We start from the raw sequence: 22,953 nt of genomic DNA on the forward strand, positions 1-22,953 counted from the left end.
AATATTATGATAAAAAAGTACTTCAACAACCGGTATTTGTGTCCTTTTTAATTATGTCTAATGTTTATATCATTTATATATTATTCCTCTTGAAAGTACCCTTTGTATGAATTCATGAGCATTTCCGTCAGAGGGTTATGATGAGCATTGCTTAGTTTTATTTCTTAATTATGATTACTCTTATATGTAAATACCTCTAAAAGTCCTGTTTCTACAAGTCAAAGGTTTCTTTCAACATCAAAGCGTTCCCTTTTTCTTTTAGATATGGTAGAGAACCTTTATACCTTTAGTTTATCTAGACTTTGTGTCTCAGATCTGTGCTGTTAAGTGTAAAACTTTGATCATACCCAGTTTAGGATTCTTTCGAAGTTGTAAGCACAGATTTTACCCATGGATTCTCCGCGTCCTCCAGATGACTCAATTGTTTATCATCTGCCAGTGAAGCATTTACAGGAAGCCCCGGTACAATATTACTCACAGTAAATTTCCATTGAGCTTCATATTCTGGGTCACACCAGCACAGTAACGCTCTGATCTGAGGTGGAAGAATGTTTTTTTTCAGACAGGTAAACCTTTTTCTTTTGATACTTGTAAAGTTTTTAGGTTTTTTGCACTACCATACAAATCTTGAGTTTGTTTTTATTCCACTCAGCCTATTGGGGATGGAAACAGGAAGAGTCTGGAAAAGATAGAGAAATCTGAACAAAACATTCAGTTTTATAGATTCAATCATTTGACTTAGACTTAAAACAATAATAGAGGATTTTTGGCGCGCAATCTGAGTCTCATTTCCGCGTGGTGTTGACAGCCGAGTAGTTCTCCCACATGTCAATCATTCCTTTGCGTGCTGCTGCTCACCTGCAGCTTCGTTCTGGCTCCTTCCCAGAATAGCAGCACGTTTCCCTGGCTGCATGTGTGTGGTTGATATGCCAGTGTGTTTTTATTTCTTAGCTTATAAATATTAAAAGCCTGTAATAAAACGTGTCAGTTCAGAATATCGTGTACAGTTTTTATTGAGACCTGGCGACATCTAGCTGTGTCTTTGGGAACTAATTTCATCACACGCAGTTCATCTGAGAACCACTAAGGGGCAGTGTTTAACAGCTGTCGTAAAAGTCCACTGCAAAATCATTTCCAGAAATGTATACAAATCACTACTTTTAAACTTGTTATACTGTCATACACATTTCTTACAGCGAGTGTTTTTTGAGGATTGTATTTAAAGCTCGTAGATATACAGAAATGAGAGCTGTGACCTTTGGTGCCAGAACTGTTAAATATTTATCTTGTGTCAGAGCTGAGATTCACACAGGAGTCAGTGTGTTTGTATAGAGACGGACACTGCAGACTTACTGCGACTATACATTTTACACGATGTGTTATATGATATACTTGTCCCCCAAAAAACAAAAAAACAAACATTTGTATAAATTGAAAAGCAGTCGCAGAACTTAATGCTATTTTCTGCAGTTTATTGAGAGTGACTGTTAGAAAGTCTCTGACTCCATCTAGTGGTGTCACAACAAAACTAAACCTCTAGAGCACATCTGTCCCACTCATTAACACATAGTCTATAATAGATTAGTCTAAAATAGAGTAGACGTTGAAGAGTTTATTTGATAAGATGCCTCTGTGAATGGCTTCCTTTAGCCTTATGTGTAAAACACTGGGGGGCGGAACAGGCACTGCGTTTGTGCCTGTATGGGAATCTCTATTATTTCCAGCTGTGGATGGAAACTATTACTGAGCTCCTTCTCCCTGATGAGATTTCAAGTGCATGCTCACACACACATATGCAAACGCATGCCACACACTGGAGCATAGAGTCTCACATTGAGGAGACCCACGCTGAATCATTCTGTGCTGATAAAAGGCACCCTGTTTGCCAGAGACACAGAGAGAACGGCCAGTGGGAGGAGGACAGAGCAGCAGTGGAGCCTCCTTTATTTTCATTCACTTCCTCTGTCCTCTGCACTGACAGCAGCTCACTGCGCAGCCTGTAAGTACTCCACTCACTCGGGACTTTTACAACTTTTGACAGATATATTTTTATATGAATAAGCTTTAAGTTTTGTTCTTTTCATTTAGTTTGTCAAAAAAGGGAACTGCTTCTGTATTTTCTTTATATTTATCTATGAAACATGTAAATGCAGCTTATAAAAGTAAATTGCTGCTGTAATTCAGATGTTACCAAGCCATCACATGTTTTCCTAATGTTCATATTTCAAATGTGTACAACTTGTATATTTTTACATCAACTCTGTTGAACGGTGTGTCTTTTGAATGACCCCAACTTTAGGACATAATCTTGTTTACAGCTGGAATAAACCATGGTGCTTTATGTTTATTTTCTGTGACATTCCACAAGAGTGACTTGTACCTGCAGAAACGTCTTATCAGAACATGTTTATGTCTAGTCGCAGATGAGAATTATCTTTACATTTTCAACGTTTACATGTTGTGTCAAGTCCAAAAGTGGTGAAAAAACAGGGTCTGGTCATTAAATTATGTAGTTTGAGATGATGTAATAGATTTATGTCATCGGCTGTTGACTCATGGAGTCTCTTAAATGAGGGAAATGCATTGCTTCATAGTGTGTGCTACAACAGGACAGTGGCTGACCTTTACAGGGTGGTAACGCTCAGCTGGAGCTGGTCCATCTCCGGCACAAAGGCCCCCAGTTTCCCTGTTGTCCTGATTATGTCTGTGTATCAGAAAATGTGAAGTCTTGTGCGTGTTTAGTGAGGTAAAAGAGACAAAACAAGGAGGCAGTGAGAGGAGTCGTACTAATCGCTTTTTGCGTGATTACCTCAATGTCATAGCTGGTCTCAGCAGGGGTGAAAGTCTGCACCACATGCAGAGCCCTGGAGCTGCCCCTAAACCATTTGGCAAAACGTCCCTGTGTGAAAGAACAGGCCTGGTTAAAGGATATCTGTGTACTACGCCAGACCGCTGAATTATTAAAAGAGCTGACTCTTTGGATTTCCACTGGAGCTGCTAGAGCCTAAAGCAACACACATAAAACATATGTAGTGGACTCTGGTACTTCGACCTGTAGTTTAACTAGAAGCCCTGCATTTGGACATACACTGATTATAATTGGTTTTGAATAATGAATTAAATTAAATGCAAACGCTAAAAACCCCTGAAACGTTTTAATGTGTGTTTTATCATGAGTGGGAGGTCCAGTGGGCCGTATGCATAGCAGTAGGGCTCTGAATCTCTTGTTGTGAACAGTGGCCGTTAAAGTTCTCAAAGCAGCAGGAGCCTGGGGACAGATAAAGTTCATGGAGTCACTGCAGAGACTGAGCAGAGATAAACTATTCCCCTTTGGTTAACCCTGCACTGTGAATTATCACCTTATCACAACAATAGGGCCGCTTCACTTAAGGAGGTGCCCCACACTCGGACCAGAGCCTTTTAAACTCGGCTGGAGAGGTTGCTATGGCGATGCCTGTCAACCGGGAAGTCCTGTGTTGAGGCCGCTTGAGCGAGGTCTGGCACTGAGAAAGAGAGAGAGGGAGTGATTGTGTGCCCTGGCAAGTTTAGAGAGCAGAGCCAAAGAAAGGGCTACTACGTGGATTACGTGCACGGCTGACTGATAGAGGTGCGAGTTCACTGGCCTGCGTTACATTTCAAGGTGCGTAAAGCCTCTCCTTTTGTGCAGGGCATTCACGTTACAGCTATTTGTGGTCTGAACACCTACATAAATCATTCTAATGCCAAGATCCTGAGTCGGCCAAGCTGTTTTTCAAGGTTGGGTAACCTGTTTGACTGCTCGCAGGGCTTAGAAAGGATTAGGGCCGCACACCTGCCGGGGACAGAGTCTTATAGAAAAGGGGGGATGCTTTACAGGGGACCTAAATGAACCGTGCAATCAGTGGGAACATGTTGTCGACTATGGTTATGAGTAAGAGCTTAACGTATGCGGACAAACTGCAACATGCCAAGCTTCATCTTCTTGACCAGTATGCACACAGTGTCCACCAGTGAACATGGGTGATTTAATGGTAGGAGGTACAATTTCTTTGCTGTCAGAACAGTTTTGTGTGGTACTTATTCCTAGGGCCGTCCACTGCCCACTTAGTGCCTCCCCTGTTCTCTGTCACTTTGATTTCCACAGCCAACTATAATTCCCTTTGTGATGTTACAAAAGGCTTGAGCTGCCACTTCTCATCCTCACAAAACTCACTCGGCCTTGAACGTGCACCGCGACAGGCATGAGGATTTGCCAGATTTTCACATGTTACTGTTAAAGGGCACTTCTTCCTCATGCTTTGGCCCGTACGCAGCTACAGTCAATAGCCTGTGCATGTTTGAGGATAAGATTTGCTCTCTTATCAGACTCAACGTCACGGTTCCTACAAGCTTCAAGGGAAAGTGGGTGTGATTTAACATCTTGTGGTTCCCGTCCATTGACAAGAAGCACACACGTCTCCTCTTGAAGCTTCAGGACTTGAGGGAGCACCATACATGGAGGGAAAGTACTTCTCCCCTGATAAATGTGCGTATCCCCCAATAACTGCATATCATAAACTCACCGCTCCACGTCCTTGTAAGGGCCCTGGCCGCACTCGCACATCTGCCGGGCTGCAGACGGGGCGCACCGCGGGGTGTTGGGATTAACGTCAGCGGCAGGAACTCTAACATCGACACATAACAACGCCATGACTCAATACGTGTTTGGACAAAAATGCCAGCTCTGTTTATCGAGGAAAGGCTGACATGTGTAATTACCTTCTTACAACTTACTTAGGCCGGACTTCTTTGGCTTTACAGCAGCGTTATGTAACAAGTTATAGAGGACAAGTCGATAAGACGGTGTTGTAAAAGAGGTCAACTTTGAAGACAGCAAGGGTATGGTTTATCAGGTGAAAGTTAAACTGGGGAGTGTTGCAGTAATGATCTTATCATATAATTATATCAAATCCAACAATTATATTATGGGTTTATTAATAGATGATTAGGTTCTTTAGAACTGTTTACAGTGGGTACTTTTTACTTTGAATTTACAACATTTCAGAGCGGGTTCTGTACTTTCTACAGACATTTTTTAACAGGACTAAAAAGTAAAACATTACTTTTATTTACAACCTGAAATTGCTCCTATTTTTACAATACAATTCATTATTATATTATTTTGGCACCTTTATAAGAGCAAACAAATAAGTAACACCTAGACAAAGTTTGGAACATTGATTCAGTTTTTGTTAAATCCAGATCACTACTTTTGACATTTAAATAGTTCTCAAAGTCGGTCTGAAATACTTTTACTCTTTACTCACTTCTAAACAGGTAATTCAATACTTTTACTCGAGTCCTTTACCTGCTCCTGCATCTGTAACACCACTGATAAACCCTAACCCATCTAAATATATTTGCCTATCACATGTTTTTGTGCTTGTGACCAGAACCCAAGCATCAGCCGGTGTGTGCAGTCGTTCCCACGTTAAAAGTCAATTATTAACAGCTCTCCACAAAGCACGCAGAGGTAAAAGACCAGGGAAGTGCTTTGCCTTTTGATTAATTAAGGTTTTAGGATGTGGACGGTGCAAACAAAATATCTGTTGTCCCCTCGTTTGTGTGTCGTCCTCAGGTCAACACAGTGGAGGGTATTTTTAGCCCTTGTGTGGTCACCAGAACAATCAATGCTAAAGGGCTAAAAGAAAGCTCAGGTTAAGTTAGTTGCCATGGCAAACGTTTCTAGTGATAAAAACGCACTTGTCATGACTATCTCTTTTCTGTTGGTTAGGTAATCATTTAAAGTGAGACATAAAGTACTATATAAGTCGTATGAAAACATGTTATATCTACATATATAAATGCCAGGGTGTGGTTCAATGACCTGCTGCTGAGTCGCCGTTTCTGGCACAAAAACTCCTGATAATACAAACTCCTCTCTTTCACTGGAAGGGAGTTGATATCCTCCTGTAAATACACTGTTTTTACTGTGGTATTTGTATACCATGGTTTTACAGACTCGTTTACACAGCAACAACATCTGGCCTGAAGCATTCTGGGACCGGATCCACTTCCTTGACACAGAAGGAATTATTTCCAAAGCAGAACCAAAACTGTTGCTCTGCTGCATCTTGTGCTTATAGGAAGTAACATTTAACAAAGGATGAATAGTTTTCTTCTGAACATATTTGAAATAAGACTGGACCATTTATGGACGTTCTCTCTCTCCATCCCAAAGACATCTCTGGCCAAATGTGGTTTAAGCCCAGTTTGTGAAACACATGGGCTTTAAAGTTCACATATTTGAGTGAGATCGGATCAGGGTTTTCTCACCGGGCTGAAGTCTCTCCTCAAACGACAGTCCTCCAGGTTACACAAGACTTAGCTGGATGTTTGGAGAAAACCTGAGCAGAGACAGACTTATTACAGTTGACCTTATTAGGTAGATTTTGTGTTTGCTGGCGGTGAAGTGGGATCGTCTGCAACACTTTTTAACGCTGGATTAAACTCCTCAGAGACATGACTTAGACTCAATATTTGGACAATGTTTACTCTTCCTGACATAGATGCTGTGCACCAGATAAATAACGACATGATGTCACGAAACATGTTACATAAGTCCTACTGTCACAAGTGTCTTAAAGCATCTTTAGTTATTAATCTTAGCAGGACAGAGGCTCTGCTGATCAGAACTTTGATTCACGTTTTAAAGACCATTTAACACTCGACTTCACTGGTAACACCACAAATAGCCCTAACTTACCTCTTGTTGTTGATATTGTTGTTATTGTTGTTGTTGTTGTTGTTGTTGCCTTTCATAGTGGCTGACAACAAACTGCAAAGGTGCATTTTCCGCCATCTTCTTTAGACTTTCCCATGGATCTATTATATTATATTATATTAAATGATCAAACTTCTTTCTGCACGGTCGTCTGAAACTATATTCTTTAGACTTTATTCTCTATGCTACACCCAGACTCGTCAGTTTCATGAATTACGTGCCACGTTAAGGCCGTGCCATTGAATTATTCCATTTTGCGTCATATTCTTGACCGTAAATAAACCGCGCAACTTCCCGCTCTGCGCATGCGCACACTTCCGCTGATTAGCAGCACTTGACGATTAGATCTATTTTACTTTCATGTCGTTTTAGTGATTATTATTGTATTAATGTACGCTGCAGTAGTATCTATCATTGAAGTAGTTTATACTCAGCTTTCTATTTCTTCTTTATACTTATTTTATTGTCCACAGAAAAGAGACTGGCCTACTTTCTTTAATCACATTTACATTATGGGCCTATTTAAACGTTGAATCTAATGTGATTCCCTTTTATGACGATGGGGCATGTGGCTCAGTCTAATCATGTTGTGGTGGACAGCCTCATAGTTTCTACATGATGTAACACGGTTTGTTGGGGATGATTCAATTGTCTGACATTGTTGTCTGAAAACTAGATCACCTCCATCTCCGGTCTCTTGTCTTCTCTGGCCCTGAGCTGTCCTGATGCTGCAGACACCACAGCACGCTCTTCTTTATCCTCTTTATCCTCCTTATCCTCCTTATCCTCATCTGTGTTGTTAAACCACTGCTGCAAATGCACATGGAAAACTCATCAGATAATTACTGGGCAGTTCAGTAGAAACAGCCAATAACCTTTGCACAAAAATGACGTGTCTGGTCAATGTTCCATTCATGATTTGTCATTTAATCTTAGTATTGTGCTGTTTTACAATGTTTGCTATTTAAGGACTCAGTTGATTCTCAGGCTCAAACAGGAGCACACTCACCTCTCATTTCCCCACAGCTTTGATCTGAGTACAAATCCTGGTCTGTATCTGACACTTCAACCAGCCTCAGATTCAGATTATTATGGGATTGTATGGCTGTGAGTGCTGGAGCTGGAATGTGAGTCGCACACATTGTTTAAGGTGGGATTTTCCTTAGTTTTTTTCCCTTGTTGGAAAACTAGAAGAGTGGGAAAATGGAACCGTGGTCCACCTGCCAGCTTGTAAGGTGCGGGTTATGGCTGCAAGAGCAATCAGTCTATTTAGACCGATGTGACATTCTGAAGGCTTCTACACACAACTGTATGACTTTATTGTTGTGACTTATACAGTTTTTAAAAAAGAATAACCTTTGTGTTTTTGCAGGTCTTCTGGATGACACTGACTGAATTACTAAAAGAGCCTCATCTGACCTCATGCAGTCACAGGTAAGAAGTTAGCAGGTATGTTTCAGCATTGGATGTAGAATCCAAATGCATTAATTTGCTTTAGTGTGAGTGATAGTTTCATTTATTTTATAGTTTCATGTTTTAAATAGCGCAAAAGGGCTGTGTTCGACTTAAGCCATGCCTCACTATGCATCACTGAATCTAGGCGCGGCTTTTCACTGGAAAAACTTATTACAAAATTATTAGAATCTTGCCCAAAAATTGCTGTGTATTTAGGGAAGTACTGTAACAGCATATTCACAAGTGACAGTTAGATTATTATATTACACTACATGATTTCCCTTTCTGCCATGATTAATGTAAATTCCTTTTTATCCCAATACAATTATTAGTTGACTAATCAAGAATGTGTTTGATTAGGACACCATCAACCCATTAATCCAGTGTTTTCCAACCTTTTATTAAAAACTTGCAGCACACTTTTTTTGGTTCAAAATATACCACAGCACACCACTTACAATAGTGGCAAATAATGTACATGCTACTGTCTGGTTCTTTAAATTACACAATGGTGATTGTTTTGCTTTAGCTTTTGTAACAGACTTATGTTCAGGACACTCCAAAATAACATTCACATTTAATTGAAGACTTTTCCTCAAATGCGATATTTTTTCAAGGCACACAAAATATAGAGACGAATCGACTAAAAGACTACAGCCCAAATTAAATGCAGCCTAAATTTGTAAACCCTTATTACAAAGCGTAAACATTGATAAATCAGCTGCCCACCATCCGTAGTCTTTCTGATGACAGGACCACCGTTGCCAGTAGAAATTGGGGATTTCCCATGACCCCTCACGCCCACCCTGGGAAGATGTCACCACCTGATCCGAGCACCCAGACTTCAGAGTGTGGATGGGGCTTTTACACTATCGCCATGACAACAGTAGGACCGTGGCTAACCCTGCCAGACTTTGAGGGCCGCATGGACGACCCCTCTCCAACCTCTTTGGCCCCGGCTCCTCCCCCTATCTACAAACAGGACACCCGAGTGAACAGGACGTTAATGGGCTGATAATGGCACTGCTTTATTTCCGTGCCCCAGCTCTGGATCTTCAATAAGACCTTCTTTTTGGTTGCATTTGTAGCAGGAGAGATGAAGGAGAGGGTGGACCACATCTTCCCACTAGTTGTGCTTTAAATAAATTAGGAGAAGCTATGTCGTCACAGGGCCTCCCCCACTGGGACCGTTTACTCTCTGGACAATAGATGAGATACTAACAAGTTCACATGACCTCCCATAGACCGCAGTGTTTATCAGGGCATGCAACAGGAAATGACATCATCAAATGTTATCTTCAATATTAGCTCTTTACCAGTGGTGGAAGAAGTACTGAATTTGTTTAGTTACGTAAAAGTACAGATACAGGAGAAAATAAATATCGAAGTTAAATGATCACAATAGATAAGTAAAAGTATTGCAGTAATTGTTTGAATATGAATGTTTGTACTTTTAGATTCAAAAGTAAGTATTTTAATCTGATTTTTAGTCAACCGAGGCAACTGAATCAATAACCGTCATTCTTATTTATATATTTTTGTTTGCTCAAAGTTAGAGTTCAAGTCAAAACCTTCAGGCACAATATCATCATAATTGTGCTTAAAAGAAAAATACTTTGTATTCTTTTCAGTTCAGTGAAAAAATGTAGTGCAGTAGAAATTATAGCTGTATCTAAGTATTCAATGCAAAACTGACTCAAACGAAGTACTATTACTTTTGTACTTGTTACTTTCTACCCTAAGGTAAGAGTATAAAAAAATCAATGTACCTGTTTAATCAAATGTAGTGATTTTGATAAATATTCGCGCTGATTTTGTGCCGGGACCTGAACTCTGTCAGTGGGAACGTGATAAAAACATAATGAAAAGTATCTTTACTTTTCAAGTAACTACACCATACATTTCACCTTAGTGCAGTACTTTTTCTATTGTTCTTAGGTATTTTTCATCACTGTACTTTCCATATTTTTCTTGTTTACTTTCCATATTTTTCTTGTTTATGTTTAGCATCATGCAGAAGAGGGGCTCGATACAGGCGACTCCAGGAAAGTTTTTTCGGGGGATCGAGGCATTTCTCCGGGTGAACACATAATAACATCTCCAGAAATGACTCATGACGTGGTGGTCATCTCCCCAGGCCTCCCCACTCCTCCCCTGAGCCCGTATCACTCAGCAAGGCTTCCATCTGGAGAGTACAAGGTTAGCTCAGAAAAGTCCTCCTGAACAAGGGCTCCGCCTTGTGGGGAAAGTGGTGTACAGCATGTTTTAGATATGTTTGTAATGATGTCATTATTCACAAAGTGTATTTTTATGTTTTTTAAGATGTCAGAGGTCAATGGAAGTGGCTCAGTTACTCTCAGTTTCGGATCCTACTATGGTCCCTCAAAAACAAACGGTAACAACAATAAGTTATCAATGTTCACATAATTGTCTTGCTTGATCAGACTTTTCTTGATCAGTTTTTCAAAAATTGAAGTTGTAATAATAAAGTTGTGAAAATTGTGTAAAGAATATTTACAAATATGATACACTATTCATATTCATATTATAATTATTAATGATAATAATAATAATAATAATACAAATTATTATGATTATTACTATAATAATGTATAAATAATGAATTTATGTGAATTTATATCTTTCTCGGCTCATTGTGATATTTGCAAGCTTTATGTTCTCTAATTTGAGCAAACAACTGACAATTCATTACCCCTCTACTGTTGGTGGGTATCACACTGGTCAAAAATTGGGACTGGAACATATCTTGTATAAAACTGGGACAAATCAGTGTCAAATGGTGTAGATAAATCTAATGGGACACGGGCCATAGGGCTCAAACCTACACTATACACCGATATATATAGTATAGTATACAATATTGCTTTCCTCAAAAACATATTTTGAACATAAACTGGTGATTGAAAAAAAGAAACACTGATCATTAATAAAACTGAACTGTAATGGTTCATTTTGGTTCAAAAACACTTTTATCTAAAAAGCTTAGTCTAAAATGTCTTATTAATTTTTAGGCGGTCCAATGTCCAATGGCAACAAGAGCTCCACCACTTTACCTCGCAGTTGGACCCCCACTAAAGAAGAACGACTGATCAAATATTCTGGAATCGGCCCTGTGGATGAGACTGGGATGCCTATTGCCTCTAGATCAGTGAGAACCCCTAACATTTTCTTTACTGTTTGGAAAAGATTGCCATTTCCTTATGCCTTGTTTTTCTATGTCAGAGCGTGAACAAGCCTCGGGACTGGTACAAGAGCATGTTCAGGCAGATTCACAAGAAGCCCGAGGGTAAGGACACTCCTCTCCCACTTCTCTCTCCCACACTCATCTGTCAACGCTGGCTCTTTGGATCCTGTTAAAAAGATTACTTAAGAGGGAAAATAGGTGAAGAGTAACATGACATAATTCTGTTTATAAGCCATGACGATTATTACAGTTGTTTTTTTCTATTTTACCCGATCTCTAATTATCCGAGATTAGTTTGACTTTGAAGAGTAAACAAAAAAAAAGTACAAGAGCTCAGACGCAGGTAACAAGCTGTCATACTACGCATTTGCTATAAAGTATCTGTGAATGAAGGTGCAGACGACGTGCTGTGACTTTTGAAGTAAATAATAAACCTAAATACTGTGTTGCATTTTTAGAGTCTGACTTCGAAGACTCCGAGCGGTGGTCGGCTAAATGTAAGTTTATGAACCGCCGCAACATGACCACGACCTCAGTGTAATTTAACTCACATTAACCCCGTAAACTTCACCCCTTCGCAGTCATCCACCAAGAAAACACGGAAAACGAACAGGACACAAACCCCTTCAGACTGACACCACATGGGGCTTTACCAGACTGGTGAGTGTATGATCGTTGTCCTGGAAAATAGACTAGATTCATTTTTTGTCCTTGCACAAGCACAAGAGGGAAGTTCATGTTTTACCAGAAGGATTTACCGTATTTTACCAACTATAAGACGCACCAGAGTTTAAGTCGCACCAGCCAAAAAATGCATAATAGAGAAGAAAAAACATATATAAGTCGCACTGGAGTATGAAATGCGGTTGCAAGTGTGAAAATAACAAATACTATCACATATAAGTCGCTCCGGAGTATATAAGTGTAAATATAAGTATAAGTCGCACCCCAGCCAAAACTATGAAAAAGTCCAGAAAATACAGTATTTATGATTTTTATTTTGTATTTTTGAACTTCTGGTCTGAGCTGTGCGACATGAATGAGACGACCACAAGCCAAAGAGGCCTTTTTAACATTCCGCTCAAAGATACTGCACAAATTGATCATCGTGTCTTCCTGTGAATACCACTTTACTTTGAGCGGCGCGGACAAGTCAGGATTTGTTGTTACAGGCACCGACAATGCAGCCGTGATTAAGTTTGCTGTCCACGTCTTTGTGTGCCTCGGTGTAATGTTTCAGGAGCGAAGACGTAGATAAGCTGTCGGACACGGACAAGCCGCAGCGCCAGCCAAAGAGTATATACGACTACGAGCCCGGACTGAGCGCCGTTTCCGACAACGACAAGCAGGTATGCGCCCCTATACGCTGCAATATCTGAAGGATTATAGGCGTTAACTTTTATCCAGTGTACCGTTTTCTCATCGCGTCGACAACAAGAAGTCTTAAGATAGAGATAGCCCCTCCTCTCTTTCTTTAAGGATTAGTTTATGTCGTTTGGCTTCGCACGCAATAACTTTTGAGCTTGCATTGCCAGATGTGCAAACTCCCTTTACGTACACACCAAAGCCTCCCGTCTTTGTCACACTTCACAATAATTACAAGAGCCTTCATGAGTAATTTGACTGCATCATAGGAACGGACTCTTGAAACATACGGCTATTTCTCCCAAAGTGATGTCATGTCTGCCTTCCACCGTGCTCACCTGCAAATTATAAAAGTGTTTTGGCGAAGGGTTCTTTTGCGAACAAGGTCCCCGGATCAGTTGCATATTGTGCCCGGTGAAAGTGCGCGTGAAGAAGAAGGCATCTTTGTTTTTGCTCGCCCGCGGGAGTGAAAGAGGCGTCTTGTGAGCCGCATTATGGCGTTAACCTCTTGTGGAGTATAATGGCTCACAGCGTGGAGATTGTTTCTTTTCTCTTTTATGATGGCAGCCGGTGTTCTATTCCCAGCTGTGGGACAAACTTTGCTGTAGCTGTGTTTATTCATTTAGGCTTCATTTCACTTATTTAACTGTTCATGAATCAATAACTCTTTAGAGTTTGTTTATTGCTCTGCCATAAAGCCTTATATATTTCATTTAAGACTCACATTTTCTACCCTCTATCTTTTCTTGTCCTCACTTTGTTCTGTATGAATAAAAGGGCCTAATATTTCTATTCATTTATTATAGTTTTGTCCAAGGGCAGAATTATTCAGCCTGAATTAAATCTGACGTTCTTTGTTTAGACCTATCCACCTGCACCTCCAAAGAAAGAGCACGAACAACGCAAGGCACCGTCTATTGAGGTAAGCTCTCCGAACATCATCTTCCCCTTCCTCAGTTTCACCAGAGCGTAGTAGTAGAAGTGGCGGCAGACTTTCATCCGTCATTTAACTTGGCCCTTACACCTCTAACATTACTGCGGACACTCAGGACACTCTTGTCTCTGAGCTGAGCCGATTCGAGGCAGAGCTGGACTCCGAGATCCAGGGCCTGGAGAGGAGACTGTCGCAGAAGAAGCAGCAGCAGCAGCAGCAGCAGCGTCCTGCCCGGGGTGAGGTACTGAGCCCCAAACATCCCTCCTCCGCCTCCCTCCATCACCATTTTAGCTGCCCCGTCCACGCCATTCCCCCTCTTCTGATCCACATGGAGTCTGCACGAATCAGTGAGAGTCGAATGCTTGCTTTGACAAAGTACAGTGTGTTGTTTTGTCTTTGATTGTCCTGCCCTTGCCTGTTGCTTGTGACCAATCTTCCGTTTTGATATCCTGCCTGCAAACCCCCCCCCCCCCCCCCCCCTTTTACCGCACGCCAACATTCCGTGAATGATTTTGCTTGATTCGATTTGCTTTATTTGGTGTAAACGTAATGAAATCACTGCAGGAGCTCAGACAGAACAGTAGCCATGCTGTACACAAGGAGAACATAGGACCCAGGGGACTTGTGCTCCTCTGGGAGTGGTCAGCACCTCCACTTTGTCTGAGTTGTTGTTAGATTTCCTCACAGCCGTAACACACAGAGGAGTGACTGCTGCAGGGAACAAACCTGGATTAACATGGATTCTTGTTACAGGAGCCTAGAGGTACACACCTGACCAGTGCGGGCAGAGCGGACACCTATACGTGAGTAGACAACGTACTATTCAGTTAGACAACGTAAACTTGTTTTATTCACTTTTTTTGACATTATTATCTGACTTGAGGTGCTGTTTGAGTAGCTTGTTGCAGTTTTGTGGAGGGGAAAAAAGTTTTGCTCTAGGCTCAAATATTATGAGACGCTCAACTAATATTTAATCTTCAGATAATTGACTTCCAACTGGATGCCAAGCAAACAATGTGATTGGATGCAACAGAGTAATAATAAAAGTCAGCTGACGGTGTGCTGACCCCACTGTTAGGAGCTGCAGCTTATGTTAACACATTTAAGTACAATATCTGTAGCTTTACACTGCATTCCACATTACCCTCCAAGTGCGTAATGGCTTCTTGGAGGAATTTCACTGTTATTTGCTAAAGTGGAGCTCTGACCTTTAAGAAAACACCGTTTACACAACATGATGTTCAGGAAATGCCCATTTAAAACAGCAGCTGTGGGACTTACAAGACTTTGAGTAGGAACACACTTTTGTTGATGCACGAAAACATGTATTTAAAGAGCAATTAATGATAGATTTGTATTTTCCCTATCATTTGTCAAGAAAATCAGGGTCGTAAAATAATAATGCCTGATGATTGAAGCTATGTTAAGTTGATGTGGTAACCAGATGTGAAATGGCAAACAATGGTCTGTTGTTTGTCAAAGAATATTTTCCCTGATGCAAAGATGAAATGATAAACTCTCACAATGGTGTTTTTCATTCTTTTCCAGCCATTTATCCACATCAACACATCTAAACCAGCGATCCGTGGGCTCATCCCCTGCCTCGACTCCTACATATGGTAAATGTGGACTTTGTTACCTTTCAGACACAGGCTTTTCTCAAAAACTTTGCCTTGGAATCTACATTAAAAGATCTATGGCTTAGAGGCAATTTGGTTGGCTCAGCTGTATCAAGAGGGCCTACTTTTCTCAAAACGCCTGACTAAAATGAGCCACATTTCAAACTGGAGTTGTTCTTGAACCCTTTGGAGGACAAATAACTGGCCTGACTCTTTGGGAAGCTGACCCTCTGTAGTATTGGCCCCTGATGTACTCTGATTATTAGTGTGAGCAAGCTCTGCACAGAGGAATATCAGATTTTAAATTCCGCCTAGATGTTCTTTGATAGATATACAGAGCAGCTGGTTGGTCTGATTGACACAAGTTTTAGGGACTTGTAATCTGTAATGAAAGAATGTTTTTAATTTAAGGGTAATTTTTTCATTTGTTTTTTTGGAGTACAAACGGCCTGATTTATCCCATAATGTTTCATATGACTGTAAATAAGTGGATTACAGCTTTGTTTTTATATTCAACATGTCCAGCAGCTTGATAGTTTCCTTTTATCTGATGTGGACAAAAAGGAATACATTCGAGGGCCCACCAGGGGTCCCGCCTCATCGTAACAGAATATACACTGATTTTCTGATTTTAAACCGTCTCCATTGTGTTTTGGTTATCATGAACATGAAACAAGAAAGTTTAAAGTTTGCTCTTATAGTAGCGGTTGTTGGGTGGAGGGGAAACGGGGAAAATAGGAAGTGGAGATAAGCTTTTTCCAATTGTTTTTCTTGGAAATTAGTCCAGAGTGATCCAGCTTTACAATGGGTTTGCACCACCTACAGTGTAATACAGCTCACATTGTGGTTTTATTCTCAGTTGATCGACTCTCTCCTGCAAATGAAATCATGCCACTCCCACCAAAGAAGGAAGAAAAGAAGGTATTTTTTGCTTTTACAGTGATTACATTTAAGTTTGGCATTTCCTATAGTCAGACCTGTATTTTAGAGTTGTACCTGGACATGTTTCTGCTGCTTTTCTCGGAAGTGTCAGACTCTTAAAATACAACTCTAACTATAAGAAAACTTAGACTTATTAAAACCTAATCAGACTAAAGACATTTGTTTCATATTTGTTGCGCATGTTTTGCTTTTATGACAAATAAGCTATAGATTTCACTTAGCTTCAAGCATCTAAAATGATAACATTGATTTGCTGCAGATGAAAGCAGCTCGAGCCAAGTTCAATTTCCAAGCTCAGTCGCCCAAGTAAGTTTTTCACTGTTTTGTTGTTTAGTCCTTTCATCAAATCAAATGCCTCTCTACATTGCCTTTTTATTCCTCGGAATTCTCATATCAGATTAAAACCGTGCATTTGAAGCCTAATTTAATTCATCTCCTCATTCCTTCGTTTAGGGAGCTCACGTTGCAAAAAGGGGACATTGTCTACATCCACAGACAGATAGATGCCAATTGGTTTGAAGGAGAGCATCATGGGAGAGCTGGCATTTTCCCCACAACTTATGTAGAGGTAATGGTTACTATGGTTATATTATTGATTGTTTGTCTGGCCCTAAGTTACACTGACTGTGTTTTCTCCACAGGTTTTGGCTCCTACGGAGAAACCCACACCCATAAAGCCCCCCACATTACAAGTGCTGGAGTATGGAGAGGCTGTGGCTCTTTATAACTTCAACGCAGACTTACCTGTTGAACTGTCTTTTCGGAAGGTGAGTCAATTATCCCTAATTATTTGATTGCAATTTTTATTCTGAACAACATTGGCTGCCATGTTTGACTATGATCAAATGTTGTGCTCTCGATATGCCTCTAATTATAAGCATTCTCTGTGAACACGATTTGGAGCAAACAGTTTTGTGCAATTGCAACATACAAACGTCAACCACAAGGGGTCAGTAATGTAACTCTGTGGTTCAATTGGATGATAGGTTCAATTGTCCTGTAATGTATTGCCATCGTCTTGTGCGTTTGCCAGTGCTGTTTGATTAACTTAAAGTGCATATGACAAGTTGGACGGTACATTTTTATATTCAGGAATTTACCAAAAGATTTGCCTATTTTCCTTGCCTGACCCGCCAGCCCCCGCCCACATTCTGTTCGAATGGTAGTTTGCCAAAACATGTTGGGAATGGCTGGTCAGGCAACTATTTTCCCCCAATTTGACCAGTTGGTCCAACATGAGCAGCAGATGTGTTATAGGTAGAGGTAAACCTAGCAACAACACTGTAAGCAAGGGCCAAAATCCATATAAATTACTTTTAAATAAGTGTTGATTGGACAAATAAAACTAACAATGATTGAATGTCTCTTATTGAACACATTCTGTTTTATAACTCAGCTCTACTAGGGATTTTCAACTTTTATTTAAAAACCCTAGACTATCTCTCCAAACTCTTAAAATGCTTGAATTTTACCACGTTGTTTTCAAGGTGGGGAAAGTGCTTGAATTTTGGAAAAAGTGCTTGAATATGCATGCAATTTTTACTTGAAAATCTTGATCTTATGCATTTTGTCAATAAAGAGCATTAACAGTCTTTAATGTGAACTGTGAACGAGCCATGGATGCGCTGGAATATTACATACATACAAATTGATTGAACATTTTATATAATAATAAGAAAATAATCATTAAAATTTTAAAAGTATAAAAGTGCTGGAAAAAAACATCCTAAATTCTACTTTTAAGGTGCTTGAAAAATGCAAAATGTTGTCCTTGAGGTGTGTGAGGACAAGGTGCAAGGTGTATTAATCCTATAGCTTAGAATAATTAAAAAACACGAGAAGCTGTGACGTGTCAAGCAGAGAGGAATCACCCCAGATGAATCACACTGTGCTCTTGTATCTTTTAGGGTGAGGTTATCAGTATAACCCGCTGCGTTGACGACAAGTGGCTGGAAGGCAGGATCTCGGGGACCAACCGGAGCGGTATTTTCCCGGCCAGTTACGTTCAGGTCAACAAGACGCCCCGCACCAAATACAGCACAGAGGATCTTTCTTCTGGGCCCATGTCGCCCCTCTCCCCGGGACCCCAGAGCCCCGGACGTCCACTCTACTCCCCACGAACGCCCCTGTCACCCTTCACACCCAATTCCTTAAGTCCCAAACCGGGCCACTCCCCTCTCAGCTACGGAAGCCCGCAGTCACCGCGCTCGCCTTCGCAAACGCCTGTTCCCAAAGAAGCTTATAGGTGGCCGAACCACAGCTTGAGAACAGCGTCGCCGACTGAACAAAGCAGCCAAAGGACACACTCACAAGCCCACAGCTCCACGGCTCGAGCTGTCTCGCCCTCCACTCAGTCGCCTTTGTCTGCGCACAGAGCTGCAACTTCACCAGCTTCAAACACTTCCAGACACTTTGAGCACGCACAGGTCTGCTTTCACTGTCTCCTGGAAACCTAAGCATGTCTTCACTAGTGCTGCTGCTGCTGCTTGTGATGACAGGACTCTGATGTAGGTTTCAATATCTATTTGGTGTTTGACATGTCCCTGTTTTACTCTTTCCAGGGGGGGGCAGTGAGTCAAACGGCTCCCGGCACACTGCCACATACCATAAATAATGCAGGCTCCTCAGCGGTGCAACGTCAGCCGTACGTCTCTACATTTTCATAACCGTTAAGCTCATTGTTTAGGTTGCGTCTTTGTTAAACACTGTCTACTTTTATTCATAGGTATAAAGCTGTTTACAACTACAAACCACAGAATTCAGACGAGCTGGAGCTTAGAGAAGGAGACATTGTGCAAGTGATGGAGAAGTGTGATGATGGCTGGTTTGTAGGTAAGAGTTTATTCACTCAAAACTGTCATAATTACAGGTATTTACCATCAACTTTAATATTGAAACATAGTTAAATACTGACTAATTCATGAATTTATGAAAAATTATTCTAATCACAAAAGGTTTTATTGCCAAAGTTCACAAACCATGGAGTAACTTGTTTTGGCGATAGGGTGCAACATGAATAATAATTAAGTAGTAAAAAATATAAACTAAGTATATTGCTTATTGTTATACACACAATAAAAAAGCAGAATACAATCAGTCGTTATTTCAGACTCCGAGGTCCATATAGAACAGATTTCATGTGTTTATTTAAGATAAAATTAATATTATCATTTTGTTAAAAAAATAAATGATAATATTTTGAAATATTGTGTTAATTTAATATTATAATATATTATTAGGCCCGAGCGCCACAAGCTGGCGAGAGGCCTATTAATCTCGTAAGGCCGTGCGAAGCACGGCTGCGAAAGTGCGCAGGTAGTGCGCACGAAATCGAGCGCGAAGCGCTCGCCCACTTCCAAACACTCACTAATGCACTCCTTCACTCACGCACGCCCCGTGCATACTAATTAGTAGTAGGAAAATGGAACTTTACCATTGTAAACGGGCGAAGCCCGTGCAAAAGTACGCACTAAACGAGCACTTTAAATTGGCGGTCGTCATCCCCATATAAAGCACTCATTTGCGCTAAGTAGCTCACGAATACGTTCCCCATCTCTTGCATGTTCCGTGCATATAAGCATGTAATGCAAAAATTGAACATTATTACTGTATAGAGGGCCAAAAACACAAAGTGGGCGGAGCCCACTCCAAATTAACGAAAGTACCCGTCAGTGACCAGGGACCCACACCATGAGGTAGGAAAGCGCGAGCGCTTTCCGAAAATGTATAGTTCATGATATTAGAAAAATGGGAAACATTGTTTTCGCATCGGAATATTATTCTTTCTTTCTTCTTCTTCTTCTTCTTCTTCTTCTTCTTCTTCTTCTTCTTCTTCTTCTTCTTCTTCTTCTTCTTCTTCTTCTTCTTCTTCTTCTTCTTCTTCTTCTTCTTCTTCTTCTTCTTCTTCTTCTTCTTCTTCTTCTTCTTCTTCTCGGGACCAACCCCCCTATTTTTCACCCAGTGAACATTGACGAAAAGTCACAAAAATTAGCACACCTCTAAAAATCGTGCCTCTCTACATTCTGGCTATTTCCTTTTTCTAAAATTAAAAAAATTGGCGCGTCAGCGCCCCCAAATGTACCAAATATGCATTGAGAGATGGGAAATGACCCAAAAAAAATCTGATCATAGAATCATGAAATTTGGCGCAGAGGTAGATGGTGACAAGAGAAGTAAAAAATAGTCCGCCCAACCAAATGTCGGCCATATTGCATCAAAAATGGCTAAACATGACTTCGGAGTTTTTCCAAACGTCGTACTTTTACGAACTCCACCCAGGGCGGTGGCCCTAAAAAGCTGAAATTTGGTGAAAATGCTACTGAGGAGTGGGATATCAAAAGTTATCCAAATTACATTGATACCTGTCACGGTCTCTGTGGGGCGAAGCCGCAAACTGTAGCAAGAATTTCAGAAATCTCCCAAATTTAACATTTCTGCCGTTTGCGCAGATAAAGTCCGAATTGCGTCAAATTAGAATCAGTTGTTAAACTCTTTGCCCTAAACCTACTTGAAGTGAAATAAATTAATTTGGAGCCACAGCGCCCCCTACAGATTTTATATGGAGGTTAAATATTTAGTTTTGCGAAATTATATGAAATTTGACACACAACTCAATTTTGGCATCCCCATCAAAAAAGTCAATGAGACCCATGCCATAATTGTTATGGCTTTGCCGTAGCGATGACCAAAACCTCCCACGTTATTCAAATGGGGAAATCGCCAGAACATGTTTACACTTTATACTTTCACGAACTCCTCTTAGGGCGTTAGCCCTATTAACCTGAAATTTGGTGAGACTCATCTTCAGGGGTGGACCATCAAAAGTTATCCACATTTTTATTCTAAGAGTCACGGTGTCTGTGCGGCAAAGCCGCACATTTTGCCAAGAATTCAAAATAAAATTGCTTTTTGATGGTAAAACAAAGGGGAGAAGATGTGACAGCGTCACAGATTCAGCAGTAGATGTAATAAAAGGACAATTGCTCCTCCTCTTGCAGCGTGGCGGCGGCAGGGGCGAGGGCCGATCATTGCCGCTTGTGGCTATATTTATTATTATTATTATTATTGAGTCAATTGATTTTGGTAAAAATGGCTACAAAAAGAGCTGATTAAAAATGAAAATTAAAAAGGTTTTGTCATAAACTTCCAAATACAGATAAAAGGTGATATTTCTGAGCTTTTGTGATTCATTTTACAGAAATGTAATATTTGTCCTATCCTCAAACATTAACTAATACATATAAAGACATGTTTTAACACATTTATGTGGGATTGACATAATATCATGTGAATGTTGTTATCGGAATACTCCAAAAAATATTTTGGAGTTATTAATTTTGGTCATTCCCGCCCTTAGAGACCGTTCAGATTTTATTTTTCATTGCGTGTATGTGGTGTTGTGTGCTGCAAGTGCGCCATCTAGTGGCACAACTGCATGCTAAAACCCTTGCTTTGATTGCACTCATTTCTCATGACTTCTTTGTCTCTGTAGGTACGTCAGATCGAACTCTTGCTTTTGGGACATTTCCAGGAAACTATGTATCTCCAGTGTAACGGCCTCACCACTGCTTCCCACATCCATCTGGACTCACGGCTGTTTCTCACTCCACATCACCACGACTGCTCCCACTTCTCTGTCTTGCATGTTGCACTTATTACAAGGACACTGTGTGGTTTCTACACTTTCACACATTGAAACACACTGGAGTTTTTTGCACACAAAATTGAAAGGAAATAATGAATGATGGCAATGGCACCGATGAAAAATCTGAGAATGAACCGTTTTGTTCCACAATTGTTTGCAGCTGCTGGAAAATGGCATTCCTTCCCACTGAACAGCAGTGCTGTTCTGAACTGCGTGGTGCTGTGCCACTGCTGGAACTTAAGTAGGAAATATGGCTCTTTTGTAGCACTTTTTTCTTCAACAGTGTTCAAACTTGTTTTTAGATCTCTGAGAAAACCCCGGTGCTGATTGTGGGAACCAACTTCTGTGCCTTCAGAGAATGGCAGTTTATATCAAGATACGTTTGGCCTTATGAATGTGCTGACCAATATCTACTATACAACTTTTAAGGTTTTAATTTGAAGGTGTTAAGTTGTCAAATGTATGGTTCTCCTGAAATAAACAATAACAAATTGTGTATTCTTTGTTCGTGTCAACAGTGTTAAATTCAATATTATGCGTCTAAAATGCCTGTACTGATCATTCCTTCTACTTCACAAAAGCTTTAACTGCCACAGCTGCTTTGTCTACTCGAGTACACCAATGACAAGTATTGTATTTTCTACAAAAGAAAGGTATTGCGTAAACAATTTATATTTTGAAAAATAAATGTGTAGAAATTTGGTAAAGATTGTTGTACATTTGTAACATTTGATCAAACTGAAAGTATAATATATTTGCTTATAAAGCTATGTATTTTGTATGGTACGCTTTCCAAGGCAAATAAACATACAGTGATATATAACTACTGTGTACTTTTTAGTGATGTTTTACTTCTTTCAGTGATCCCACACATAATTAATTATATTTCTATAATAAGACACCAAATGTATACAGCATAACAACTGGAAGCATTGGCATTCATTGCAGTTCTAGGTTTGTTTATTGATTGTTGATTTGATCAATATTAAACATGACAACATGCACATGCATAAAGCAGAGGCACGTATGTTTACAGTCCTTGCAGGC

The 22,953-nt window shown here is 40.3% G+C and overlaps 1 protein-coding gene across 3 annotated transcripts; it reads left to right on the forward strand.

Moving 5' to 3' along the window:
* The first annotated feature begins 1,864 nt into the window (after window positions 1-1,864).
* Window positions 1,865-22,729, forward strand: sorbs3 (sorbin and SH3 domain containing 3). Of its 3 annotated transcripts, XM_072432508.1 has the most exons (21): window positions 1,865-1,999; window positions 8,115-8,176; window positions 10,205-10,396; window positions 10,520-10,592; window positions 11,230-11,366; window positions 11,441-11,504; window positions 11,861-11,899; window positions 11,984-12,062; window positions 12,643-12,751; window positions 13,630-13,689; window positions 13,817-13,942; window positions 14,455-14,504; window positions 15,250-15,320; window positions 16,180-16,241; window positions 16,522-16,568; window positions 16,716-16,830; window positions 16,904-17,029; window positions 18,170-18,688; window positions 18,824-18,906; window positions 18,988-19,094; window positions 21,754-22,729. In XM_072432508.1, the coding sequence occupies exons 2-21, from the start codon at window positions 8,165-8,167 to the stop codon at window positions 21,813-21,815; spliced, it is 2,133 nt and encodes a 710-aa protein (XP_072288609.1). In that variant the 5' UTR covers window positions 1,865-1,999; window positions 8,115-8,164; the 3' UTR covers window positions 21,816-22,729. The 3 variants fall into 3 exon arrangements, 1 of the variants encoding a protein (XP_072288609.1); XR_011924320.1 differs by having other exon boundaries at window positions 1,866-1,999; window positions 18,170-18,906; window positions 22,209-22,729; XR_011924321.1 differs by lacking the exon at window positions 1,865-1,999 and adding an exon at window positions 3,522-3,640 and having other exon boundaries at window positions 18,170-18,906; window positions 22,209-22,729.
* Window positions 22,730-22,953: the final 224 nt, after the last annotated feature.

This window comes from Eucyclogobius newberryi, unplaced genomic scaffold, assembly GCF_026437365.1.
Source record: "Eucyclogobius newberryi isolate DKJ021-1_F unplaced genomic scaffold, fEucNew1.0.hap1 SCAF_6, whole genome shotgun sequence".
NCBI lineage: Eukaryota > Metazoa > Chordata > Actinopteri > Gobiiformes > Gobiidae > Eucyclogobius > Eucyclogobius newberryi.

Bases quoted from the DNA above. Each gene is read 5' to 3' on its own strand.
- sorbs3 (XM_072432508.1), top strand. The intron at 16,569-16,715 runs GTAAGTTTTTCA...TCCTTCGTTTAG, and splicing joins TTCCAAGCTCAGTCGCCCAA to GGAGCTCACGTTGCAAAAAG. The intron at 19,095-21,753 runs GTAAGAGTTTAT...TTGTCTCTGTAG, and splicing joins TGATGATGGCTGGTTTGTAG to GTACGTCAGATCGAACTCTT.